At 37.4% G+C, this 27,160-nt stretch overlaps 1 protein-coding gene across 5 annotated transcripts in view; it reads left to right on the forward strand.

Annotated features, from left to right (window-relative positions):
• Window positions 1–27,160, forward strand: part of Foxn2 (forkhead box N2) — a 43,724-nt gene that overhangs the window by 12,018 nt on the left and 4,546 nt on the right. For 4 of the 5 annotated variants that reach the window (XM_070025549.1, XM_070025553.1, XM_070025550.1 and 1 more), the window contains 4 exons: window positions 11,614–12,164; window positions 21,714–21,805; window positions 23,530–23,594; window positions 25,509–25,577. In XM_070025549.1, the coding sequence (XP_069881650.1) occupies window positions 11,628–12,164; window positions 21,714–21,805; window positions 23,530–23,594; window positions 25,509–25,577 (763 nt within the window). In that variant the 5' untranslated portion in view covers window positions 11,614–11,627. The remainder of the gene's footprint in view (window positions 1–11,613; window positions 12,165–21,713; window positions 21,806–23,529; window positions 23,595–25,508; window positions 25,578–27,160) is intronic. The other variant, XM_070025555.1, reaches the window with a different exon arrangement.

Below are 27,160 nucleotides of genomic sequence, written 5' to 3' on the forward strand. Positions count from 1 at the left end.
ACCAACTTCATAAATTAACATGAATAAAATTGTTTTTTTCATTTCTTGTCTTTGGGAAGTATTTGAGGATTTGAACTCAGGATCTGGAGCTTGCTAGGCACCTGATTTACCACTGAGCCTCCCTTGTTTTCTCTGTGTATGTGTGTGTGTGTTGTATGTATACATATGTATGTATGTATGTATGTGTGTGTGTGTGACAATACTGAAGCTTGAACTCAGGACCAGAGTACTCCCCCTTAGCTTTTTTGCTCAAGACTGGTGCTCTATCACTTGAGCCACTCTTCTACTTCTGACTTTTTGCTGGTCATATGGAGATAAAGCATTTCACAGGCTTTTCTGCTTGGGCTGGCTTGAAACCTCAGTCCTCAGATCTCAGCCTCCTGAGTAGCTAGGATTATAGGTATGAACCACCAGTGCCTAGCTGTTTTCCTTTTTTTTTTTTTTTTTTGTGTCCGGTCCTGGGGCCTGAACTCTGGGCCTGGGCGCTGTCCCTCAGCTCTTCAGCTCAAGGCTAGTGCTCTGCCACTTGAGCCACAGCACCACTTCCGGCTTTTTTCTTTTTGCTTATGTGGTGCTGAGGAATTGAACCCAGGGCCTCATGCATGCAAGGCAAGCACTATACCACTGAGCCACATTCCCAGCCCCTGTTTTCCATTTTTATAATGACCTTTGGATTTAGAAAATAATTATTCTCTATAAACAGTGAAATATTTTATCAAATGTTTTTATAATAAGGTTTAATATTATTTAGACTAGGAAATACACAGTCTTAAGAGAAAGCATCTTATGTAATTAATAAATATGATTAATTGCTTGGGAGATTGGGGGAAAGAAGATGGAAAATAATAGTGACTGGCACAGAGTGCAATGGAAGATAAATTGTAATAAATTTGCTTTATGTATCAAAAATTGACGTGTTTTATTTAGATCCTAATCTATTTTCAATGAAAAAGAAAAATATATTACTTCCTCAAAAGACTACTTAGTAAAATAGATTATAAAATTTTAACAGAAATTACTTAGAAATAATAACATAGATTTTGGGCTTTGAGAACTATAATATGGGATTAAGATGGACATTTAATTATAGCTGAAAATACAATGGGAAGGTATTCAATAATAAAATTTAAGATAATCTGAGTGTGGTGGTCCAGGTCTGTGATCCCAGAACTTGGGAGGGCAGGTTACAGGATCATGAATTTGAAAAGTATTATCTGAGTCTTGGGATGTAGATCAGTGATAGAGCATGCGCTTAGCTTGTGCCATTCCCTGTGTTCAAAAAAATAAATGTACCATATAGATGTTATGCTGAAATTAATGATATGTCATATTATGATAGTAGTCAGGAAGTTATATTTTGAATATTTTAACTTGGTAATTGAGTTCTGAAACAGGGCAGTAGATATTATTTGGATATATGGATAAATGTAACAATATATAGATATTTATGTTCCTGTTTTGGTTATGCCATTATTTTTATTTTATTGTGTCTTTTTGTTATTGAGGGTGGAACTGATAAGTGAAATTTCAATTTTTTTTCCCTATAGGTAGGTTTTGATAATGTTGGCATCAGGCACAGCTGTTAGTAAAGGAATTTGGAGTTTTAAGTCCTTTTAGATTAAATGACTCGCAGAGATTTAATGAGAAGTTCAGTCATGTAGCATGCTTGGCAAAATACAGACATGAGATACACAGACACAAAATAAGGAAGTAAAAATTTCGTCATAGAAAATGATGAAATGTCTATTGTAACACTTTCCTGAGAAGTCCTAGTTTCAGTTAGCTGTCTTTTCTGATGTTTTATTGGCAACTAGGGGAGATTCATCCTTAGTAGTTAATATTTTTTAAGAAAATTTAAGAACTTAAAATCAAAAGTATTAATACTGATTTTGTACACTATTATTTTTGTACTTGAAGAATATAACATGTATAAATTTGCATATGAAGAAAATTATTTAAAAATTAACACATCAGTAACCTTGTGGAGATACGTCATAAATTATGAAAATGTCAGAAGTACCCAAACACAGTATAAGAATTATTTTAAGCACCAGTGGCTCACACCTGTAATTCTAGCTACTCAGGATCACGGTTCAAAGACAGCCCAGGCAGGAAAGTCCATGAGACTCTTTTTTGGGTGAGGGTCTGGTCGTGGGGCCTGAACTCTGGGCCTGGGTGCTGTCCCTCGGCTCTTCAGCTCAAAGCTAGCGCTCTACCACTTGAGCCACAGCACCACTTCCGGCTTTTTTCTTTTTGCTTATGTGGTGCTGAGGAATCGAACCCAGGGCCTCATGCATGCAAGGCAAGTGCTCTACCACTGAGCCACCTTCTCAGCCCTCCTGTGAGACTCTTACCTCCAATAAACCACTAGAAAACTGCAAGTGCCTCTGTGGCTCAACCAGTAGAGTGCTTGCCTTGAGCTGAAGAGCACAGGGACAGCGCCAAGGCCGAGTTCAAGCCCCACAACTGACCCCCACCCCCCAAAAAAAGAATTATTATAAGAAGTGTAAGAATTTTAAATACATTCTGCATCCACTACCATCTTTGCAACAAATATTCATTGTGTTGATAGTTCTGTATGTATGTATGTATGTATGTGCTGGTCCTGTGGCTTGAACTCAGGGCCTGAGCACTTTCTTGCCTGGGCTGGCTTCAAACTATGATTCTCAGATCTCAACCTTTTGAGTAGCTAGGATTACAAACATGAACCACTGGCACCCAGCAGTGCTTTGTTTTTATTTTCATTGATTTTGTACTAAAATCAATGAAAATAAGAGGTAGCTATTGTAATTCTAAATTGGAAGCCTTATGACAGAACAGGGATTTAAACTCACATTCTATCTTGTTACAGATCATGACTTCTTTTTTTGGTACTGGAGTTTGAACACACAGGGCTTTATGCTTGCTAGTCAGGTGCTCAAATACTTGAGCCATACAACCAAATAGTTGATGTTCTTAACCCTTTGCTTCCTGTCTCCAGATGTAATTAATACCAGTATTAATTATTCAGATTTTACTTTCACAATGTTTTCATTAATGAAATTATTTATTCTTCACTTTTCACCTTAAATAAAAAGCTTCCTTAGTATGCGCAATGTCTCCTACCCTTATGAATGAATGTTAATTCATTTTTCAAAGAAAAAGATTTCCATTTATAGTTAGCCACTGTTTTCTGTAGAATCTAATAACTATGACAATAGAGTTATGAAAAAGAAGTGAGGGATTTCTTTTTGAAAGAATCAGGATAGGTACTTCTAATTAATATACCTGTATCTTTTGGGTTTCTCTCTCCTTTTTAAAAATCTACATATGTGTAGAGTAACTGAATTCAGTCCAATGTGGCTAATACTTTAGCTTCAAAATTGATTAAAATTCCTATAGTGCAGCCTCAAAATGTATTTAAAATTCCTATAGTGCATCTTCATATAAGATTACTGATTCTGTATCCTCAATTACAAATAGACAAATAGATATTCCTAAATACATGGAGAAAAAAATAGTAATGTTTATGAGCTTTTTATCTTTACTCAGATCAGAGTCAAATCTATGGTAAATAAAATTCTATTGAAACTTACTAGCTTTCTAGTGTATAGAAGGTAATAACTACATTAAGATATTTCTATAGTTTAAATATTGACTCAGAACCAAAAGTTGTTTTTTTTTTTGGGGGGGGGGTCCGGTCATGGGGCCTGAACTCTGGGCCTGGGCGCTGTCCCCCAGCTCTTCAGCTCAAGGCTAGTGCTCTACCACTTGAGCCACAGCACCACTTCTGGCTTTTTTTTTTCTTTGTGCTTATGTGGTACTGAGGAATCGAACCCAGGGCCTCATGCATGCAAGGCAAGCGCTCTACCACTGAGCCACCTTCCCAGACCCCTCAGAACCAAAAGTTGTTAAGAAATGGTTAATGGTTAAGAAATAGCAAATGTTAAAGCTGGGTGCCAGTGGCTCACGCCTGTAATCCTAGCTACTCAGGAGGCTGAGATCTGAGGATCACGGTTCAAAGCCAGCCTGGGCAGAAAAGTCCCTGAGACTCTTTTATCTCCAATAAACCACTAGAAAAGCAGAAGTGGTGCTGGGCTCAAGCAGTAGAGTGCTTGGCTTGAGCTGAAGAGTGCAGGAATAGCGCCCAAGCCCAGAGTTCAAGCCCCATGACTGACCAAAAAAAAAAAAAAAAAAGAGATAGCAAATGTGATTTGAGCCAATAGAAGATTGTCAGTGTTACTTTGTATTTCCTCCTAATGTGACAATACGTTTTTCTGCAGAAATATTAACATTTATTATAAGGTATTGTTTCAGACCTGACTGGGATATAACATATCATATATATTGTATTACTTTTCCTAAAGTCCAAAATATTCTTAATTTTGAAATACATCTGGCACTAGGAGTTTTAGATAAGGAATTAAAACTCATAATCAGCTACAGTGATTACAGTGTAAATTAAGTATATGATACATTAAGTATAAGATTACACTATCTACTAACTCTAGACACAGCAGGATGATATGTTTTAGTTTGGAGTAGTCTTTCTTTCTTTTTTTTTTGTCGGTCACGGGGCTTGAACTCTGGGCTTGGGCGCTGTCCCTCAGCTCTTCAGCTCAAGGCTAGCGCTCTACCACTTCGGGCTTTTTTTTTTTTCTCTCCTTATATGGTGCTGAGGAATGGAACCCAGGGCCTCATGCATGCAAGGCAAGCGCTCTACCACTGAGCCACCTTCCCAGCCCCTTGGAGTAGTGTTTCTTAACTTTGAACAATATATAAATCTTTTTCTTAAGAGTTACTGGGATTGAACCCCTATGGCCTGTGCTTGCTTGGCAAGTTCTCTTGAGCCATATGTGCTGCCTATCAAGAAAAAAAAATCTAAAATTTTCATAGCATCACTTAAATTAAGTACCTTAACTACATGGCTTGGGAGGATTGCCAAAACTTTGATCGTGCTTTTGGCCACTGTTTGCTTTATGGGAGACATATTTTACAAAGTTAAGGCATAGAAATACCAGATTACATGAGTTAAACATGAGACTGACTAAGAGCTTCTCTGTATCATGTGAGCTATGTATGTGCACATGGGGATTTCTTTGGCTGATCAAAACAGTATAATAAATCTGAAATCAGGTGGGCTTACTATAATGTAAACATGGTTCCAGCAGCATAGTAAGTACTCAGACCAACTTTATGCTGAAAACATCCTAATTCTTAATGCCAGACAATCTTGAATGTATCACTGCTCTTGCACAAAAGTTAAGACTACACTAATTGGAAACACATTGAGGGAAGCTGAGTTGGCTATGGCCTTGAGGGTAGTTGCTAAATTAGGTGAGCTATTTTCTTGGCTTTATGGGGATTCAGGGTGAAGATCAGATCCATTCAAGACAAAGTACCGGGCCAAAATAGTCTTCTCCATTAATTTAAATAACATAGGCCTCAGCCTTCTAAGTGTTTTATTATCTAGTACTTCTTTTCTTTCATGTCCTCCCAAAATTGTCTTTCCAGAATATTGTTGCAAATGGGAAAAATAAAATCTCACTGAAAATTTGATGCCCAGACAACCCTTAACACACAGAAATCCAAACCTAAACCTCAAGCTAAGAATTTTAAATGATGCTGAACTGTTATTATTCGCTATGGCGTGGCAAATCAGATGTAATCGTTATTATCCAAGAATTTTCACCAGTAAGGTTGTAGTGGAAATAAGTAGATTGTAGTAAAAACTACTAGCTATCCAAACTTAACAAGCCTTAGTGTAAGATAAGTTGAATCAGACTTATGGAGTTCACATTTTGGTATGCCCAAATGTGAAATAGAAAGGCATAAATATGAGAAAAAGAACAAATACTTTGCAAAAGGATCAAAAGTTTTAGAAATAAAAACTCATGGAATTTAAGTTTTAATGGAAAGATTTAAAAAACAAATAGAATTGATTGAAGAAAAACTGATGTAATAAGAGGAAAATCTGAAGAAAGCCAGAATGCAATACAGACAAGAAAACGGAAATGAGAGATTAATAAAAAAGAAAAATTTAGGGAAAACATTAGTGGAATTTCATTAGCAACTGTTGAAGTAGATTACCATGAAATGATGAAGTTAAAACAGCTGTCTAGAATCTGTAACTAGGTATATCTAGACATCCTTTTTTCCCTGTTTTTAATCAAACTTCAAGAACTTTAATAGTCTCAATGAAACATTTAGTACATTTTGTATTTTTCTATCATTTTGATTTTTTATGATGTGTGCTTTTCTAATCTTTTCTTAATTTACTTATCTAGTGGGATTTATTTTGAACATTTAATCTTCAAGTGTCTTCTATAGTGCTGGTTTAGTGGTCATAAATTCCTTTAGTTTTTGTTTGTCGTGGAATGTTTCTATTTCTTCAATTATGAAAGATGACTTTGATGGACACATTAATCTAGATTCACAAGTACTTATTTTCTTTCAGAACTTATAATATATTATCTGTGTTTTCCTTGTTTTTATTTATTTTTTGATGCTGGTACTAAGATTTGAACTCTGGGAATGGGCTTTCGCACTCAAGGCTGGCACTCTACCACTTGAGCCACAGCTCTACTTATGGCTTTTTGATGGTTAATAGGAGATAAGAGTCTAATGGACTTTTTCTTCCTGGGCTGGCTTTGAACCACGATCCTCAGATTCAGCCTCCTGAGTAGCTAGGATTATAGGTAGGAGACACAGGTCCTTGCCTTCTCCTGGCTCTTAGAATTCCTATTGAGAAATATGTTTTTATTCTTGTGGATTTGACATTATATGAGACTTGCTTCCCAGAGCTTTCAGTATTCTTTCGATTTTTCAGGTGGGGGAGTATAATTAGTGTTGTGTATTACAGTATGTCTAAAGTGTTTCTTTTCTTTTCTTTTTCTTTTTTTTCTTTTTGTTGGTCGTGGGGCTTGAACTCCGGGCCTGGGCACTGTCCCTCAGTTCTTCAGCTCAAGGCTAGCACTCTATCACTTGAGCCACAGCGCACCACTTCTCATTTTCGCCACTTCTTGTTTTTGGTTGGTTAGAGATAAGAGCGATGGACTTTCCTGCCCGGGCTGGCTTTGAACCGTGATCCTCAGATCTCAGCCTCTGTAGTAGTTAGAATTACAGGTATGAGCCATCGATGCCCAGCTAAAGTGTTTCTTTTCTGATCTTACCTATTTTGGCTTCTGCAAGGCTCCTGCTTGGATGACTTAAGATAGAGATTTTTTTTGACTTTTGTTTTTTTAAATTATGTTTTCTGTGCCTTTGGTTTCCTTCTCTTTTGTACCCATGATTCCTAGCTTTGGTCTTTTCAAATTTCTTCTGTATTCTATTTGGATTTTCCTATTTTTAAAAAAATTTTCTTAATATTTTTTTTTTTGGGGGGGGTCTGGTCATGGGGCCTGAACTCTGGGCCTGGGCGCTGTCCCTCAGCTCTTCAGCTCAAGGCTAGCACTCTACTACTTGAGCCACAGAGCCACTTCCGGCTTTTGTTTTTTCTGCTTATGTGGTGCTGAGGAATCGAACCCAGGGCCTCATGCATGCAAGGCAAGCGCTCTACCACTGAGCCACCTTCCCAGCCCCTTTCTTAATATTTTTGTCTTTATGTAATTGATCATATTCTTCTATTTGTTGCTGATTATCTGATACCTAATTTTCATCTTGCTACATTCTACTAGTAAGACTTTTAATTAAAATTTTTAGGGAAGTTAATTACAGAGCTTTTTATTTCCAGGATTGTAATTTGATTTCTTTCTGCAGAAGTTATATTCTTTATGTCCTGCATTGTCTTCCTCATTTCATTCAGATGTTTATTTGATTTCTTGTGAGTTCATCCAACTGTGTTTATTGTATTTGCTGCATACATACAGCTGTTTGTACATGTCCTTTTAAATAGTTATTCTTCATTATACTTTTGAGTTTATTACTTGAAATTTTATCCACTTCACTGTTGTTCAAGAACTTTATTGTGGAATTGACTTTTGGAAGAGAAATATCTTGTTTTCTCATTTTGTATTTCTGTATTAGGATTTACATATTGTAGGACAAGTCGTTTGTTAGAAGTTTTATTTATTTATTTATCTTAAAAAAAAATTTTTTTTGTCGGTCATGGGACTTGAGCTCTGGGCCTGGGTGTTGTCCCTCAGCTCTTCAGCTCAAGGCTAGCATTCTACCACTTGAGCCACAGCGCCACTTCTGTTTTTCTGGTGGTTTATTGGAGATGAGAGTCTGATGGACTTTCCTGCCCAGGCTGGCTTTGAACCATGATCCTCAGATCTCAGCTTCCTGAGTAGTTAAGATTATAGTCCTGAGCCACCAGCGCCCAGCTTATTTATTTATTTTTTTGTGGGTTGTGGGGCTTGAACTCTGGGCCTGGGCGCTGTCCCTCAGCTCTTCAGCTCAAGGCTAGCACTCTACCACTTGAGCCACAATGCCAGTTCCGGCTTTTTCTGTTTATGTGGTGCTGAGGATGTTAGAAGTTTTAATCATCTGTATTCTTCAGTTGAGGCAGCCTCACTGTTGAGTCAAGGCATTACGTTAACTAGGTTGAAATGCTGTTTCTTACCTCTAGACTGGGGGATATAGCTCTATAGCCACACATTTACCCATTTCTCAGGGTGCTGGGCCTAAGTCTCAGCACTGCTAGATGAAGGTAAACTCATTGAAGTCTCTTTGTCAGCAATTACATGACATATAATTTCCAGGGGCAAGGTACATTACTCTCAGGCTCTGCCTGACAGTTCATCTCTGGTCCACAGACATGTATCATTATGCCCAGTTGATTGCTGGCAAAAATATGAGACCCTATCTGAAAAATTGCTGAAGTGAAAAGGGGTTGAGAGTGTGTCTCAAGTGGTAGAACACCTGCCTGACAAGCTCACGGTCCTGAAATTAACCCCTTTTATACCTGGTGTCAGGCTCAGACTGTATTCCTTATCTGTGGACTTCTACCAGAAGACTTTGGTGGTCAGATAAATAACTTGGTCAATTACATAGGAGAATATGTTAAATATATTTGGATTTTTATATCTGTGTTTTCTTTTTTGTTGGTCGTGGGGCTTGAACTCCGGGCGGCTTGGGCACTGTCCCTCAACTCTTCAGCTCAAGGCTAGCACTCTACCACTTGAACCACTGTACCACTTCCGGCCTTTTCTGCTTATGTGGTGCTGAGGAATCGAACCCAGGGCCTCATGCATGTGAGGCAAGCACTCTACCACTGATCTACCTTCCCAGTCCCATATGTCTGTGTTTTTAAAGTTGTCAGTTTCCTCTCTGGTCATTTATTCTCCCATAGTAAGTTTTAGGTATGTTTTAAGAGCAAAACAAAAATCATTTAAGAAAAAAGTTAAAGGGGATAGTATTAGAAGCACCATTTTATTTTCTTATTCATATAGTGATAGTTCAAGCCTCCTAAGAGAATTTCAACCTTGAAATATAAGCACACAATGAGATGAAAAAAATGTACAGTTCAAACTATTAGAATTTATGAGAAAAATATTAAGTAAATATTTAGCTGATAACAAATTTCTTGAATAAGAAGTATTATCTTTTTGTATTCTAAGAGGTGGGAAGCAATATGGGGCTAGCAGGTACTGTGTGCATAATTTGAAAGAGAATGGATAGGGAAAAGGGAGGTATTAGTTAAATAGTACAAAGTTTCAGCTAACAATAAGTGCTAGTCATCTATTTCACAGCTATAGTTAGTAATATGTCATTCAAAATTGCTACAGTACCTTTTAAGTGCTTTCAACACAAAAAGAAATAAGTATGTTTATTAGCTTGATTTGATCATCCCCAAAAGTGTACATGTACCTTATTACATTGAATCTCATAAATGCAATTACTCTTTGTCAATTACAGATAAATAATTTGAAAAGAAATATTATCTCTTTAGTGTGATAACAGTACAAAATATTTTAAGTGGTTTATCTTTATAGTACATATTATTTGAAGAAAGGATTTACCTAAATTAATTGTTAATTGGTTAAACTATGTTACAATTTTGATTATTTTATTTATTTATTTTTTTGGTTGGTCGTGGGGCTTGAACTCTGGGCCTGGGTGCTGTCCCTCAGTTCTTCAGCTCAAGGCGAATGCTCTACCACTTGAGCCACAGCGCCACTTCGGGTTTTCTAGTGGTTTATTGGAGATAAGAGTCTCATGGATGGGCCGGGCGCTGGTGGCTCACGCCTGTAATCCTAGCTACTCAGGAGGCTGAGATCTGAGGATCGCGGTTCAAAGCCAGCCCGGGCAGGAGAGACCGTGAGACTCCTATCTCCAATAAACCACCAGAAAACCGGAAGTGGCGCTGTAGCTCAAGTGGTAGAGCGCTCGCCTTGAGCTGAAGAGCTGAGGGACAGCGCCCAGGCCCAGAGTTCAAGCCCCACGACCGACAAAAAAAAAAAAAAAAAAAAAAGAGTCTCATGGACCTTCTTGCCCAGGCTGGCTTTGAACCACAGTCCTCAGAGCTCAGCCTCCTGAGATTACAGGCTATGATTGCAGGCGTGAGCCACCAGGACCTGGCTTGATTATTTTCAAGATTGAGTCCTGTATATGACTTCTATAGTAAAATATGGTTTCTTAAGATATATAAAGTACTGACATAGACTACTTTTTTTGTTTGTTTGTTTTTGGTGTTGATACTGGGGCTTGAACTCAAGATCTTTTAGTTCTCATTTAGCTTTTTCACTAACAGCTGAGGCTCTTCTGCTTTACCTACTACTTGTGCCACACCTCTAATTCCGGCTTTTTTTTTTTTTTTGGTCAGTCATGGGCCTGAACTCTGGGCCTGGGCACTATCTCTCAGCTCTTCAGCTCAAGGCTAGCGCTCTACCACTTGAGCCATAGGGCCACTTCTGGCTTTTTCTGCTTATGTGGTGCTGAGGAATTGAACCCAGGGCCTCATGCATGCAAGGCAAGCACTCTACCACTGAGCCACCTTCCCAGTCCCTAATTCCAGCTTTTTGCTGATTGATTGGAGAAAAAATTCTTGAAGATTTGTCTGCCTGGGCTGGCTTCCAACTTGATCCTCAGATCTCAGCCTCCTGAGAAAACTAGGATGATAGTCATGAGCTATACTGCTGCCCAGCTATTACCTATTTTTTAAAAATAATAATAGCCACTACTTACAAGATAGCTACGGCTAGGTATTTTATTAGGTATTTAATTTTGTTAGTGTCTGCATGTCTATAATGCTATAGAATTGCATTTATTTTATAGTTGTTTAAAATTATATGAACTAAATTTGGTTCTTTATAAACTGTTAGTATCTTCATTATACAAATACTGTGCTTAGGGGCTGGGAAGATGGCTCATTGGTAGAGCGCTTGCTTTGCATGCCTGAGGCCCTGGGTTCGATTCCTCAGCACCACATAAGCAAAATGAAAAAAGCCGCTGTGGCTCAAGTGGTAGAGCACTAGCCTTGAGCTGAAGAGCTGAGGGACAGCGCCCAGGCCCAGAGTTCAGGCCCCACGACCGGACCAAAAACAACAACAACAACAAAACAAATACTGTGCTTAGCTATTGTATAATTGATTGCAAAGTTTCTTTAGTTTGGGGATATTTAGGTATGTATATCCTTTCTTCAGAATTGTAAATATTACATTGATTGATTGATAATTCCTTCCTTCCTTGCAGACCTATTCAAGTAAATGGGTCCAGTAATTGGAATGACTCCGGATAAGAGAGCTGAAACTCCAGGAGCTGAAAAGATTGCAGGACTAAGCCAAATTTACCAAATGGGAAGCTTGCCCGAAGCTGTTGATGCTGCTGGGCCAAAGGCCACTCTGGTAGGCAGTGAGTCAGCAGATGATGAACTCACAAATTTGAACTGGCTTCATGAAAGTACTAATCTTCTAACAAACTTCAGCCTCGGAAGTGAAGGTCTTCCAATGGTTAGTCCATTGTATGATATAGAGGGAGATGATGTGCCAGCTTTTGGGCCATCTTGCTACCAGAACCCAGAAAAAAAATCAGCAACTTCAAAGCCCCCATACTCCTTTAGTCTTCTCATTTATATGGCTATTGAACACTCTCCAAATAAATGTTTGCCTGTCAAAGAAATTTATAGCTGGATTCTGGATCGCTTCCCATACTTTGCTACTGCACCAACAGGCTGGAAGAATTCTGTTCGACATAATCTGTCCTTAAACAAATGTTTTCAAAAAGTGGAAAGAAGCCACAGCAAGGTCAGTGTTTATAAACATTGCTACGTTTGATTGGGTAACTAACATGGAACCATTAAAATTTGGGAAATCGGACTGGGAAGGTGGCTCAGGGGTAGAGTGCTTGCCTTGCATGCATGAGGCGCCCTGGGTTCGATTCCTGAGCCCCACATAAGCAGAAAAAGCTGGAAGTGGCTATGTGGCTCAAAGTGGTAGAGTGCTAGCCTTGAGCTGAAGAGCTGAGGGACAGTGCCCAGGCCCAGAGTTCAGGCCCCACAAACAACAAAGAAAAAGGGGTGGGGGGGGGGCAATCAAGGGAGGCAAAAACTTCAGTTTGAGACTAATAATATTAGATTATCACTTGCTTTCATTTGAGATGTTTAAAAATTTTGTCAAGTAGCCAGGCATTGGTGGCTCATGCCTGTAATCCTAGCTACTTAGGAGGCTGATATCTGAGGATAATGATTCAAAGCCAGCCTGGCATGAAAGTCCATGAGACTCTTATCTCCAATAAACCACTCAGAAAACTGGAAGTGGCCCTGTGGCTCAAGTGATAGAGTGCTAGCCTTGAGCTGAAGAGCTGAGGACAGCGCCCAGGCCCAGAGTTCAAGCCCCATGACCAATCAAAAAAAAAAAAAAAAGAATTGTTAAGTATTGACAAAAATCTAGCAGAATTATGTTTTATCTAATTAGATATTTATTTATAGATACCTGGATTATTATTTTTAATGTCCTATGTTCTGTCTTAAGTTTCTGTGTGTTTTTTTCTAAGTTTTAAAATATATTATTTATATTTATTCAGGTTGACAATCTGTATAGTTTAAGTATGGACCATTTACATTAATATTTTAAAAGATATGATTGAGGTTATATGTGTCTTTACTTTTGCTTTTCCTTTTTATAGTTTCTTTTAAACAAACTAGACAGGTTTCTATAGGTTAAGGGTGAATATGAAGAGCAATAAATAATGTGCTAAATTGTTTCAACTTCAGTTTTGAGGTCAAATTAGTGAATGTTTTAAAACAATATGAGTGAGGTTTTCCTTTATTTTTTAAGTGATAGCTTGAAGAATAGGGTAATACTGTCTTAAATACCATCTGAATTCCTTGCCAGAGGAAAAACTACAGTTATGCCTTGCACCTTCAAGGAAGGTGAAGAATTTCAAAAATGTTGCTGTTAACTGTAAGGCTAGTCATCCCACCCTGTTCATCTTCACAAGTGTCTTAGTAATTATTTGCAATTCCATATAAACTCTAGAATCATCATTAATGTAATAGTTTCCCACTTTTCCACATCTCTATACCAAATGCCTAATGGAGCTGATTGGTACTGTAGTTTATCTACAAATGAATTAGGGGAGAACTGACATCTTTTTCTCTGGTATTTCTCTTCATATATTTATTTTCTGTATGTCACTACAGAAGCCTAATGCATATTTTTGTACTCACAGTTAATGTTATAAAAATTATCTGGAGTTGGGAGCTGGTGGCTCATGCCTGTAATCCTAGCTACTCTGAAGGCTGGGATCTGAGGATCACTGTTCAAAGTCAGCCCAGGAAGGAAAGTCCATGACACTCTTATCTCCATTAACCACCAGAAAACCGGAAGTGGCACTGTGGCTCAAGTGGTAGAATGCTAACCTTGAGCTGAAGAGCTGAGGGACAGCTCCCAGGTCCAGAGTTCAAGCCCCACGACCGACCCCCCAAAATAAGATCTTGAAAATTTAGTACAATTGAGATTTTGGGTAATGATTTTATATTGAGGAAACCCTCTTAAGGTATTAATTCTAATAATTTTATTAGAATTACATATACAATCTTAACATTGTTTTGTTTTCCCCTTTCCTTGTGTGTACCAGCTCTGAGTCTTGAACACGGGGCCTTGGTGGCATCCCTACGCTTTTTCCCCCTCAAGCCTAGCATACTACCACTTGAGCTACAGCTCCACTTCTTTTTTTTTTCTTGCTGGCTAATAGGAAGAGTCTTACACTTTGCCTGGTCAGGCTGTTTTTGGAATAGAAACTTAAGATCTCAGCCTTCTGAGAAGCCAGGATTATAGATATAAGCCACCAGTACCAAGCTCAATTTATTCCTTACTCTACTGTTTATGACTTCCAATAAAATGATGAACTGTCGTAGTGACAGTGGGCATAATGTTGGAGTTACAAATGGATGTATGCTGTGGAGTTTTTTTTTTTTTTAAATAAGTTTTGTTTTGTTTTGTTTTTTTTGGGTCCGGTTGTGGGGCCTGAACTCTGGGCCTGGGCGCTGTCCCTCAGCTCTTCAGCTCAAGGCTCGCGCTCTACCACTTGAGCCACAACGCCATTTCCGGCTTTTTTCATTTTGCTTATGTGGTACTGAGGAATCGAACCCAGGGCCTCAGGCATGCAAGGCAAGCACTCTACCACTGAGCCACCTTCCCAGCCCTAAAATAAGTTGTTTATTGTGGAAATACTGTACAGAGGGGTTACAGTTACATGAGCAAGGTAATGAGTAGGTTTCTTATCCAGCATTGTTGGCACCTCCTTTGTTTTTCCCCTACCATCCCTTCCCTCCTACCTCCTCAACTACACTCCCCCCTCTCCCCCCAATGTAGAGTTTTTGGAGAGCCCCTTTACCAGATCAAGGTTTTCTTCTGTCCTTAGGCTACAGTTTATTATGAATGGGTGCTTATTCTACATCCATAATGATGTTCTATAATTTTTCTCTCTCTTTTTTTTTGGTCAGTCGTGGGGCTTGAACTCTGGGCCTGGGCGCTGTCCCAGCACTCTTCAGCTCAAGGCGAGCACTCTACCACTTGAGCCACAGCAGCACTTCTGCTTTTCTAGTGGTTTATTGGAGATAAGAGTCTCATGGACTTTCCTGCCCGGGCTGGCTTTGAACTGTGATCCTCAGATCTCAGCCTCCTGAGTAGCTAGGATTATACAGGCATGAGCCATCGGCACCTAGCTGATTTTTCTCTTAATCTGAATGGCAGATTACACTTAATTTTTTTATTATTATTAAGCCAATCTCACATTCCCTGGATAATTCAGTCTGGAACTGATACCTGGCAGATGCATTTCTAGATTCTGTTTCCTAATATCTTGCTTGGGATTTTGCATTTATACACATGAGTATGACTAGCTTGTGATTGTGATCAACTCTGGCTTGATATCTGTTGAATTTTTTTTTTCCTGGTCCTGTAGCTGTGAGTCTCTTTGTACTCTGAGCCACAGTGCCACTTTGGGCTTTTTCTGAATAGTTTATTGGAGATAAGAGTCTCATGGACTTTCCTGCCTGAGCTGGATTACAGTAGCTAGGATTACAGGTGTGAACCATTGGTGCTTAGCTTCTGTTGAATTTTGATAAACAAAAATTAGGTTAATTATGGGGTGACATTGATCAAGATGCTTGTGTTTATAAACTGCTTTGTTGAATGGTAAGTCTTTTGTACAGCTACTTAAAAATAATAAATAGTACTTTAAAATTAGCTTAATTCATTAAATTATTTGAAAAGTGGGATTGCTGGGAAAAACTTGACTATGAAATTATCTAGCTTTGATGCCCTCTTGGAGGGAGACAGTAAGGCTGGTTTGATTCAGTTCTTCAGTTATTATAGGATTCTTTAAAATTTTGTATTTTTCCTTTAGGTTTACAAAGTAATATTTTCCTAGACACTGTTAATTTTAGTAGTTTTCACACATCCAACCTGGGTCATGGCTCAATAGTACTTGTCCAAAAATTACAAATTTCAATTCCCGTACCACTAAAACTAGTTTTCAAATAGTCTCATAAGGTTCTTCATAATATTTTCTTTGCACCATGTAAATTTGTCATCCACTTTGCATTCCTAATAATATCTATCTATGCCTTTTGCTTTTATTCCTTGGTAATTTTAGCAGGCTTGTCAGTCTTATTAGACTTTTATAAAAACAACTTTTTCCCTCTTGATCTTTTATATTTGTATAGTGTAATGGTCAAGAGTACAAATTCTAGTAAAAGACTAAGGGAAAATTCCAACTCTTGTACTTGCTAGATGCATGAACTTGGGCAAAACATAATTCTCTCTAAATGACTTTATCTATAAAAGAAGCATGGTTATAACCATACTTACCTCATAGAGTTATTATATATAGTCAGTGAATTAATAAAATAGGATATTTCTAGTATATAACATATAAACTACGAAGTATTAGCAGTAATATTATTATTGCTGATAATGTTAACTACTCAATTGCAACTAGTATAATACTTCCAATAGAAGTTTAGTTAGGACTTTATAGCAAAATAGTAAAGTACATGAATCTCAGGAATGTTTATACTCCAAAATAAAAATTATTTTGTAGCAAATTTACTTAAAAATATAGCTAGATAAATCTCTCTCTCTCTCTCTCTCTTTTTTTTTTTTTTTTTTGCCAGTTGTGGGGCCTGAACTCTGGGCCTGGGCACTGTCCCTCAGCTCTTCAGTTCAAGGCTAACACTCTACCACTTGAGCCACAGCGTCACATCTGGCTTTTGCTGCTTATATGGTACTAAGGAATCGAACCTGGGGCCTCATGCATGCAAGGCAAGCACTCTACCACTGAGCCACCTTCCCAGCCCCAATATCTCTTAATTTATATGACAAAAAATAATTAGAGACCTATAGATAAGATCTTTAATTCATAATAAAGAAATGTAGAAGCCGTGTGCCGGTGACTCATGTCTGTAATAGCTAGCTACTCAGGAGGCTGAGAGCCGAGGATCACGGTTCAGAGCCAGACCTGGCAAGAAGAGTGTGAGACTCTTTATCTCTAATTAACCATCAGAAAACCAGAGTGACACTATGGCTCAAGTGGTTAGAACGCTTGCCTTGAGCTGAAGAGCTGAGGGGACAGTGCCCAGGCCCAGAGTTCAAGCCCCATTACCAACAAAAGAAACAAAAAACGTAGGTTACAGTGAAACACTGCTTTGCATCAGATTGAAAACTAAAGATATTGCCCAGTACTCATCAAAGTCTGGAAAATTAATAGGGAAAAATACTGCTAGTGGGCAGAATATATATATATCATAATTTTGAAAGACAAATGAGAGCATGTAGCAAGTATTTTAATATGTATATTTACCACTGCAATAATATGACTAGAAATTATAGGCTCAGGAAAAAAGTCAAACAAGCAAGTGAGAATTCATGTAGGATTTTCAGTGTGAAGTTTATAAGAACAACAACAAAAAGAAATGACCTCAAGGACCACAAGTCAGAGTAGGAGGGAAGTAACGTATAGATGGTGATGTTCATAAAAATTAATATAGCGGGCTGGGTGCTGGTGGCTCACTCCTGTAATCCTAGCTACTCAGGAGGCTGAGATCTGAGGATCATTGTTCAAAGCCAGCCTGGGCAGGAAAGTCCGTGAGACACTCATATCCAATAAACCACTAGAAAACCGGAAGTGTGGAGCGCTCGCCTTGAGCTGAAGAGCGCAGGGACAGCGTCCAAGTCCAGAGTTCAAGCCCCACGACTGACCAAAAAATAATAATAATAATAATACAGCAATTTACCTAAATGTCTGAGAGTTAGACAAAAACATTGAAATACAATAAAAAATACAGTGTGTATCTTTTTATTTATGAAACTTTGAGTCAGTACTTCAGAATGACACTATTTTTCTTTTAATCTATGGGAGGTAAATACTTTTATAATATTTACCTTGAGTAAATATTGGAGTTGAATTTTATAAACTTGACAGGACTTTTTTCATAATTGGTTGTTACAGAGATGATAATTCACAAAAGAGCGTAAGATGGCAAGGTGTAGATCAAACTAAAGTAGTAATCCTACCAACTAATTGATAATGCTGCTGATTCATTGGGGTTTTCTCTTTCTCATTTGTACCAATTTCTTCTTAAAAGACATGTGAAAGTCTTCATTTATTATTTGTCTGTCTTAGGATTTAAAAATTATGGAAAGTAGACATGGTACTCTTTGGTTTAGTTTTAGTTTTGTAATTTAGACATTGGCCTCCTGCTGGACATGGAAGTACACACTTATGATACCAGCACTTGGTTGGTTGAGGCAGGAAGATGATGAGTATAAGGCCTGCCTGGAGTACATGGCAAGTTCAGGCCACATATCCTGCTTCAAAAAAACATTAACATCTTTTATTTTTTTAAACAGGTGATTAACACTATGTCCTAGCACATTCTAGGCAAACACCTTAACACTGAACTACATCTGTCCAACATTCAAATCTTATATCTGGTTCTTCCAGTTTTGTTGACTAAATGCAACAAAAACATTTTGACTGAGATTTGAGTCTGAAAATATGGAACCAATTAGTGCAATTTTAATCAGTTATTAGTGATTATAAAAGCCACTAAAGAGAGACAAGGCAGACAACTCTTAAAATGTACAAGGCAAAAGCAAAGGAAGAGATGACATTGTCCAAAAAAATTGTACTTATGGGGCTGGGAAGGAGGCTCAGTGGTACAGTGCTTGCCTCATATGCATGAGGCCCTGGGTTCAGGGACAGCACCCAGGCCCAGAGTTGAGGCCCCATGACCAACCCCCCAGCCCCCTTCTCTCCCCCCCCACCTGCCAAATTGTACTCATTACAAGACTTACAAAATGGCAAACTCCTAACATTTTAATAATAATAATAATAATTTTTTAAATGTATAAGACAAGAACTCGTATTTCAAGACTGGTAAACATTGTGTTGTCTCTAAAATTCCATTAAGATAAAGCATTAAAGTTTAGCCTTCATAATATTGCTCATTTGTTTTTATCAAAATAAATGTTTGTAGTTGGGTGCCTGTGGTTCACGCCTGTAATCCTAGCTACTCAAGAGACTGAGATCTGAGGATTGTGGTTCAAAGCCAGCCCAGGCAGGAAAGTCCTTGAGACTCTTATCTCCAATTAGCCACCAGAAAACAGGAAGTGGCACTGTGGCTCAAGTGGTAGAGTGCTAGCCTTGAGCTGAAGAGTTGAGGGACAGCAACCAGGCCCAGAGTTCAAACCTTACAACTAACCAAAAAGAAAAAAAAAAGTTTGTTTTTAAATTTTATTTTATTTTATTTTTTATTTATTTATTTTTTGGTCGGTTGTGGGGCTACAACGCCACTTCTGGCTTTTTCTGCTTATGTGGTGCTGAGGAATTGAACCCAGGGCCTCATACATGCAAGGCAAGCACTCTACCACTGAGCCACCTTCCCAGCCCCTTAAATTTTATTTTATCTTTAAGCACTTGTACAAAGGAGTTGCCATTCCATAAAGTAGTATATGAGTACAGTAAATCTTGAACAGTGTCACTCTTTCATCACCCCTTTACTCCTTATTTCCTTAAAACCATTTCAATGATTTTCTTCCATGTAAGTCTACTTAGCATGCAGAATAGCAAATTAGGGAATGCATGTTTCCTGTTTATGTTGAACTACAAGATTTATTTCTTACAAGACAAATTTAGTTTAAAAACATAGTTCTAAAACTCTTATTTGTGTTCCATCATTTAAACACAGCACTAGAGACACAAAGATTTAAAGTTAAAAATAAGTTCTTGTTTGCATGTACTCCAACATAGCTTAGTAAAAACACATGGTTTTTTATCTCTTTTTACTGATAGATCATGAACAGACCCAGTGAAAGAAAGGCGTGCCATGATAACATAAACCAGACTGTTACTTAGACCATTTCAGGATACTTACTGTGCTGAAACTGCAAGTTTTCAATACCGTTTCTTGCAATTTGCTAATTTCCTTGAACTAGCAAATCTGTGATCAAAACAATTTGCATTTACCTCACAGTAAAATCTGAAACATAGACTCAAACTAAACAGCTTATACGAGTGTAATCTCTATAATAACAATGTAGAACATGGACAGAATAATTAAAACAATTATTTGGTCAGTATATGAAAAATAATTCATCCATATCTATTATGTATAAGATTAAGTTGACTTTGAGGCAAAGGAAGTTGTTGATGTCTAACAGTCTAACGTTTTGTTTCTTTATCACTAAAACATATTTTATCATTTGGGCCAAAAGACTAGAAGTTTCATCTCTTCGCCCAAAAATGTGTATTTTACTTTTCTTAGAAAAAATTTATAGTGTCAAATGCTTTGTGGAATAGTTTTTGTGATATCTTGTCACTGAATGACAGTAGGTTCACCTGCTAATCTAGCACTTTTTTCATATGACAGCGTGATAGGACACTAGTAGTAGGATGAACAAAAATGCCTTCCTTGCCTCTACCATTCCACAGGTTAGGGAGTTTCTTCTTTCTGAATTTATTGCATTATTTTTCTTTACCATCTAACATCTATGTTTTATTCAAAATTATTTTTTGTTCCTATTGTTAGTTTCATTCACCCCCTCATATCTTGGGAGTAAAGGAATAAAACTATACTGTTATTCAGCCAACATTCACTAAACAGTACCGTATGCTGATTTTAGAATAGCTGCTTAGCCTCCATTTATTTTGCAACTGTGTCACTTGAATATAAATTACTTTATTTGAATCTCATTACAAGTCAGTGAAGTGGCCTGAGTTGGTATTTTATTTTGTAGATCAAATATGAATGAGAGGTTGACTCTCAGAAATTAAATAGCAAATCAGTAAGCAGTGATTAGGATCTCAGTTTTAAATTTGTAGAACCACTTTTTTTCCATTGGGCCATTCTTCTATAAAAATTATATAACACTATCTCAAGGGTAAGAGTATCAATAATAGACTAATAGTACCTTAAAAATGGTTTAAGCAAGGGACTAGTCTGAAGATATCATATTAATATATCTTACATTTATACAAGCAAAAAATGCATAGAGGAACAAGTATGTTTTCTTGTTTTCAAAGAATTGTCATTGCAGTTGTAATGTGTAATTTGAATTTTTTTTTTGGGGGGGGGTCTGGTCGTGGGGCTTGAACTCTGGGCCTGGACACTGTCCCTCAGCTCTTCAGCTCAAGGCTAGCACTCTACACTTGAGCCACAGCACCACTTTCGGCTTTTTCTTTTTGCTTACGTGGTGCTGAGGAATGGAACCCAGGGCCTCAGGCATGCAAGGCAAGTGCTCTACCACTGAGCCACCTTCCCAGCCCAGTAATTTGAATTTTTAAGAAAAGATTTTTGTAGTACAAAAGTGTAATATAAAACTAGATGTTAGGTAGAGCACTGGTGAGTCATGCCTGTAATCCTAGCTACTCAGGAGGCTGAAGTCTGAGGATTGAGGTTTGAAGCCAGCCCAGAGCTGGAAAGTCTGTGAGACTTGTCTCTAACTACCAAAAAAAAAAAACAAAAAACCTGGAACTAGAGCTGTAGTTTATATGGTAGATTGAGCAAAAAAGCTCTAGGACAATGCCTCGTCCCTTAAGTTCAAGCTCCAGCACCAACACACACACACACACATACATACAACCCTAGATATTATTAGTTTGAACCTCTGTAATCTTATAAGGAAGTTTCATAAATCACATGCTGCATTGCAAGCCCATTTCAACTTTTGTATTATCCTAGAAGATATGTGAGCGATTTTTTACACATTTATTGAAAGTATGACACTAATTATATACGTATCAAAGTTACTTTGACAGATAATAAATTATTGTGCATTTTATTCTAGGTAAATGGAAAAGGTTCCTTATGGTGTGTTGATCCAGAATACAAACCCAATCTTGTGCAGGCACTGAAGAAGCAACCTTCCTCTTTACAAAGGTAAGAGTCTACCATGTAACTGTTAGTGAAGATTTAGAAGATTTACTGTGTGAAATGGAGAAACTAGACAAGTAGGAATTTTTTTTTTGTATAGAGATTTATGGATAACATTAACCAAAGACAGTCTTATTCATGCTTTAACTTGTGTTTCTGGAAAATAAGTAGTTGAGAAAATGAGTAGTTGAGAATTCTCAGAAATGAAGTCACTATAATATAACTGAGCTATAAACAAAATGTATAATTTCAGTTATCAAAAGGTTGTCATATAAGCTGGATGCTAGTGGTTCATGCCTGTCTGTAATTCAGCTACTCAGGAGGTTGAGACCTATAAGATATCCATTGATGGGGCTGGGAAGGTGGCTCAGTGATAGAACACTTGTCTTGCATGCATGAGGCCCTGGGTTTGATTCCCCAGCACCACATAAACAAAAAGAAAAAAGCCGGAAGTGGCGCTGTGTCTCAACTGGTAGTAGCGTTAGCCTTGCTGAAGTGCTGAGGGACAGCGCCCAGGCCCAGAGTTCAGGCCCCTCGACCGGACCCTGCCCCTCTCCCCCCCAAAAAATTCCCGACTCATGCAGGAGAATGTCATAGTGATATGTCAGCTACATTGATAACAGTATTTCATACTATGGTTGATTTGAATTTTAAAGCATTCTTAAGACGCTCTTTCTTTTTTGGTAGCACTTGAGGACTAAACTTTTGTTTTATTTAGTTAAGCAAGCATCTTATCACTTGAGCCATACACCTCAGTCTCTTTTGCAGTTTAGTTTTTTGTTTTTGTTTTTTTTCCAAATGTGGTTTTATGCTTTTGACATGGCCGGCCTTAGTCTGTGAGCCTTCTGCCTCCACCACCTGCATGCTGTCACACCTGGTCTAGGAAATAATTTTTTTTTTGGTTGGTCATGGGGCTTGAACTCTGGGCCTGGGCACTGTCCCTGAGTTCTTCAGCTCAAGTTCTGGTGGTTAGAGATAAAAGGCTCACGAACTTTCCTGCCTGGGCTGGCTTTGAATCGTGATCCTCAGATCTCAGCTTCCTTAGTAGCTAGGATTACAGGCGTGAGCCACCAGCACTTGGCAGAAATAAAATTTTAATTGCATTAACAAAACAGATTTCCTTTTACCATGTCACAGATTCCAAAGAATGAAAGTAATTTTTCTTAAATGTTTTAATTTCTTACTTGAAAAGGCAAAACACAACAAAATGAGGAACTAAAGTTTATTGCCACTATTACTATATAGTCTTCTTTAAATACTTGTTTTGATAAATTCTTTGATTTCTATAGTCTTCTTTAAATACTTGTTTTGATAAATTCTTTGATTTCTATGGTAATAACTTTCTTAATATCACATCAGACTTAAATATCTAAAAATCCAAATATCTATCAAAGCCAAATAATAACTATTATATATTGCTTATTGTTACAGGCATTTGAAACATTATTATTGTTTAATTAGCCCAGCAACCCCATATGAGAGATATAGTTAGCTCTATTTTATAGATGAAGAAATGAATAGATTAATTTTTTGCCTAGAATGACCAAAAATATACGATTTAATCTTGGTCCTTGAGCACTTTCTGCTTTGGTAGAAATACTCCTAAACTGAGTATTATTAACAAAGAAAGCAAGATAAAAACTAGTTCATGTTTTTTGGTATAAGCTGTGTTAGCTCCCATTTGTGAAATAAAGATTTTTTATAAGCACATTTATCTTTCTATTTTTCAGTAGTTCTTTCTCACCTCAGTACTTAAGCTCTGTTCTCAAGCAGAACCAAGTGCGAACCCTCAAAGGTATGTATGAATACTGATCTTTTAAATCAGGAAAAGACAGATAAAAATAATTGTTTTTTATTATAAATTATGTGTTAACTGTAGCAGACTTGGAAAACAAAATCATTCATAAAAGAAATAGTACTCATAATCCCTATAACTCTATTTTAATATTGTAGAATACTTTTGATGACTTACTGTGCTTCATGTATAAGTAGATATGTTTACATACATGTATAGATATATGCATAATACATGTACATATGTTTTTTACCAAATAGATTTATACATCAATACAGTTTTATGCTTCCTCTTCATTACTTGTTATGTATATTTTTCCTTGATAATAGCATTTAATTTCTTGGGAGTGATCTGAATATAATCTTTGCCTTATTTTATAGGTCCCATGATCTAAACACCACTTTATATTTACAAACTCCTGGGAAAAAACAAAGCAACAATTATATTTTGAGACATAAAACTTTGCTTCAATAATAGAATTTAATTAGTTACAACAGATACTTACATTTATATCTTTGGTTTTTCCTCCTGGCCTGCAAAGCATAAAATGCTTTCAAACTCATCACTGAAACAAAGTTTACCACTCCTTACATCAAAATATTTTGAAATGATTCTTTTATAGGTTAGATGTAAGGGATTTTAATTTAAGAATCTAATAAATCAGCCTTTTTAGATTTTCTATATTTTTAAGCAAATAAAAATTACTAGTGAAAAATTTCCTGCTTATAGTTAATAGATGAGTAGTATTTAAAGTAGGTTTTTCAAGTATTGCTGCTTTGATGAGTTTCCATGACTTTAAAAAAACTATACAATCTTATACTAAAGTCTTTGTCAGAAACATTTTGGTTCTGAACCAGTGCTGATTCTCAGAAGTTGATGTCTGTAGAAGTAAAGGGGAAAAAAATATGAAAAAGCTTTAGGGGCTGGGAAGGTGGCTCAGTGGTAGAGTGCTTGCCTTACATGCATGAGGCACCCTCAGCACCACATAAGCAGAAAAAAGCCAGAAGTGGCGCTGTGGCTCAAGTGGTAGAGCACTAGCCTTGAGCTGAAGAGCTGAGGGACAGCGCTCAGGACCATGACCAACAGACAAACAAAGAAGCGTTAGAGAACCAAATAAGTAGCTAAGTGAATAGGAAATTGATTCAGATAATGTTCTGCTTTTTCTCTTAACTATGTGGTTAATATGTGTCTCTTTACATTTAGGTATGGCTAAATTCCAATATCTATTATGTCTACTACATCTTGCCGGGCAAGATGTAGTAGTTGCTTTGGGATATGAAGAAGTTAGAGAACTATATAGGCCCTGCTCTAAAAAACGTACACCTTAGCTGGTGCCAGTGGCTCATGATGTAATCCTAGCTACTTATGAGGCTGAGATCTAAGGATTATAGTTCAAAGCCAGCCTGGACAGGAAAGTCTATGACACTCTTACCTACAATTAACCACCAAAAAAGGTTCAAGTGGTAGTGGCACTAGCCTTGAGCACAAAAGCTCAGGGATAGCACCCAGACCCAGAGTTCAAGTCCCAGGGCGACAGCTTAACCAAAGAAGGTTGGCTAGAGTTATGCAGTGTACACTAGGGGGAAAGCAGTAAGAAGCCAGTTAAGCTGAGAAGCAGATAATAGAAATGAGATGCTTGAACTGGGCCTTGAAGAATGTAGGGTTGATGGAAGCAGAACCATAGAAAGGTGACTGGCATTTGCTGGGAATCTCTTTGGCATTCTGATGAGTGTAACAGAAGCTTAGTTGGATACCAGAGGACCAGGTAATTAGAAAGAAGCAGAGGCTTTCTGAGCCTGTTGTAGGAAAATACATACCACATCATCAACGCTGATCATATTCGAGCATGTGCAAATATTTATAGAAGCTTCTCTTACAAAAAACTTTAATGTTACCACTTTTTTCCCTTTTCAGAATCTGATATTGATGCTGCCACTGCAATGATACTTTTAAATACTTCTATAGAACAAGGGATTTTAGAATGTAAGCAATCATGCTTTTCTTTTTAAATTATATTTTTGTGAATGAAATGTTTAAGTGCCATTATTTCTTTGTCACTAAATTGTGTTTTCCTCTCAATAACTCAGTTTATATTTCATTATATTTGCACCAATTTATTTGGGCAGTTGAAAAGTTAATGCTGTGAAAGAATATAATATATATAAATGGAGAAAAAAAAACCCCAACACATTTAAAAAATAAGCTTGAAGCCAGGTGCCAGTGGCTCACGCCTGTAATCCTAGCTAATCAGGGGTCTGAGGTCTGAGGATTGCGGTTCAAAGCCAGCCCAGGCAAGAAAAAGTCCATGAGACTCTTATCTCTAATTAACAATTAGAAAACTAGAAGTGGCACTGTGGCTCAAGTGGTAGAGCACTCACCTTGAGCTGAAGAGCTGAGGGACAGCACCCAGGCCCAGAGTTCAAGCCCCGTGACCGACCAAAAACAAAAAAAGCAATAAGAAAATACAGGAAAGCATATTTATAATTTATAGGAAAATAAAAAGTTTCCATAAGATACAAATGCAAAATCCATAAAGGAAAAAAATGGGTAAATTTAATAAAACATCAAAACTTTAGAGTCTGACAAGAAGCAGATACTTTGAATAAGCAGAGAAGCTGAGAGTATGTTTTAATAGTAGTACTCTACTAGTGCAGCAAGCACTAGGCAAGGCTCAGCGTGAGGCCCTGGATTTGATTATTTGCACTTCCAAGAGACAGAGAGAGTGAGAGACAGAAACAGAGGAGAGGAACTCGAGGTGGCTCAAGGAGGAGAGCATCAGCCATGAGCCAAAAAGTCAGGTGAAAGTGCAAGGCTCTGAGTTTAAGTCCCAGTGCTTGCACAACAAAAGCAGGGGAGGGCGGTAGGGATCAGGGAAAAGTAGCAACAACAAAAAATGCTAGGAGAATTATTTTAGCTATATATCATAAGTAAAGGATGAATACTGAATCTCTCCTATAAGGATCCTACAAGTAAGAAATAAAGAGTTCAACAGGAAAATCAACAAAATATATGAATAGGTATGATCAGAAGAAATACATATGGCCACACATGTGGAAAGATACGTAACTTCTCTAAAAATTGGAAAGACACAAGAAAACAATTTTGAGATAGTCCTTTTTTTGCTTAGAATATTATAGAAAGTTAAAATAATTGAAAATATGGGAATAGTTTTTATCATACACTGTTGGGCATTAAGTGGTTCAGCATTTAGAGGACAATTTGTATTTCCTTTTATTTAGTTGTTCTATTTCTTGGTATCCTTCCTAGAAAATGATTGCATATGTGTGTATGGGAAAAAAAAAGTCATCCAGAAGAATATACATTGTAGCAACAAATGTTTTGCTAAACAGCAGATCCATACCAAGACATCTGGACAAATAGTTCAGAGTAATTATGTTTTGTGGAAAGATAAAGATGTATTTTTAAATGATTTTTAAATGTTTCAGATTAATTCCTACAGAATATGATTTGAGTAAAAGGTGGGGGGAAGCCTGTAAAAATAGTATTAATACAAAGCACTTACTGCTCCAGAGTTATAATTTTCAGTGGTCTGTGTTTGTGATCAG

This window comes from Dipodomys merriami, unplaced genomic scaffold (genome assembly GCF_024711535.1).
Source record: "Dipodomys merriami isolate MVZ:Mamm:240054 unplaced genomic scaffold, mDipMer1.0.p SCAF_17, whole genome shotgun sequence".
Taxonomy (NCBI): Eukaryota; Metazoa; Chordata; class Mammalia; order Rodentia; family Heteromyidae; genus Dipodomys; species Dipodomys merriami.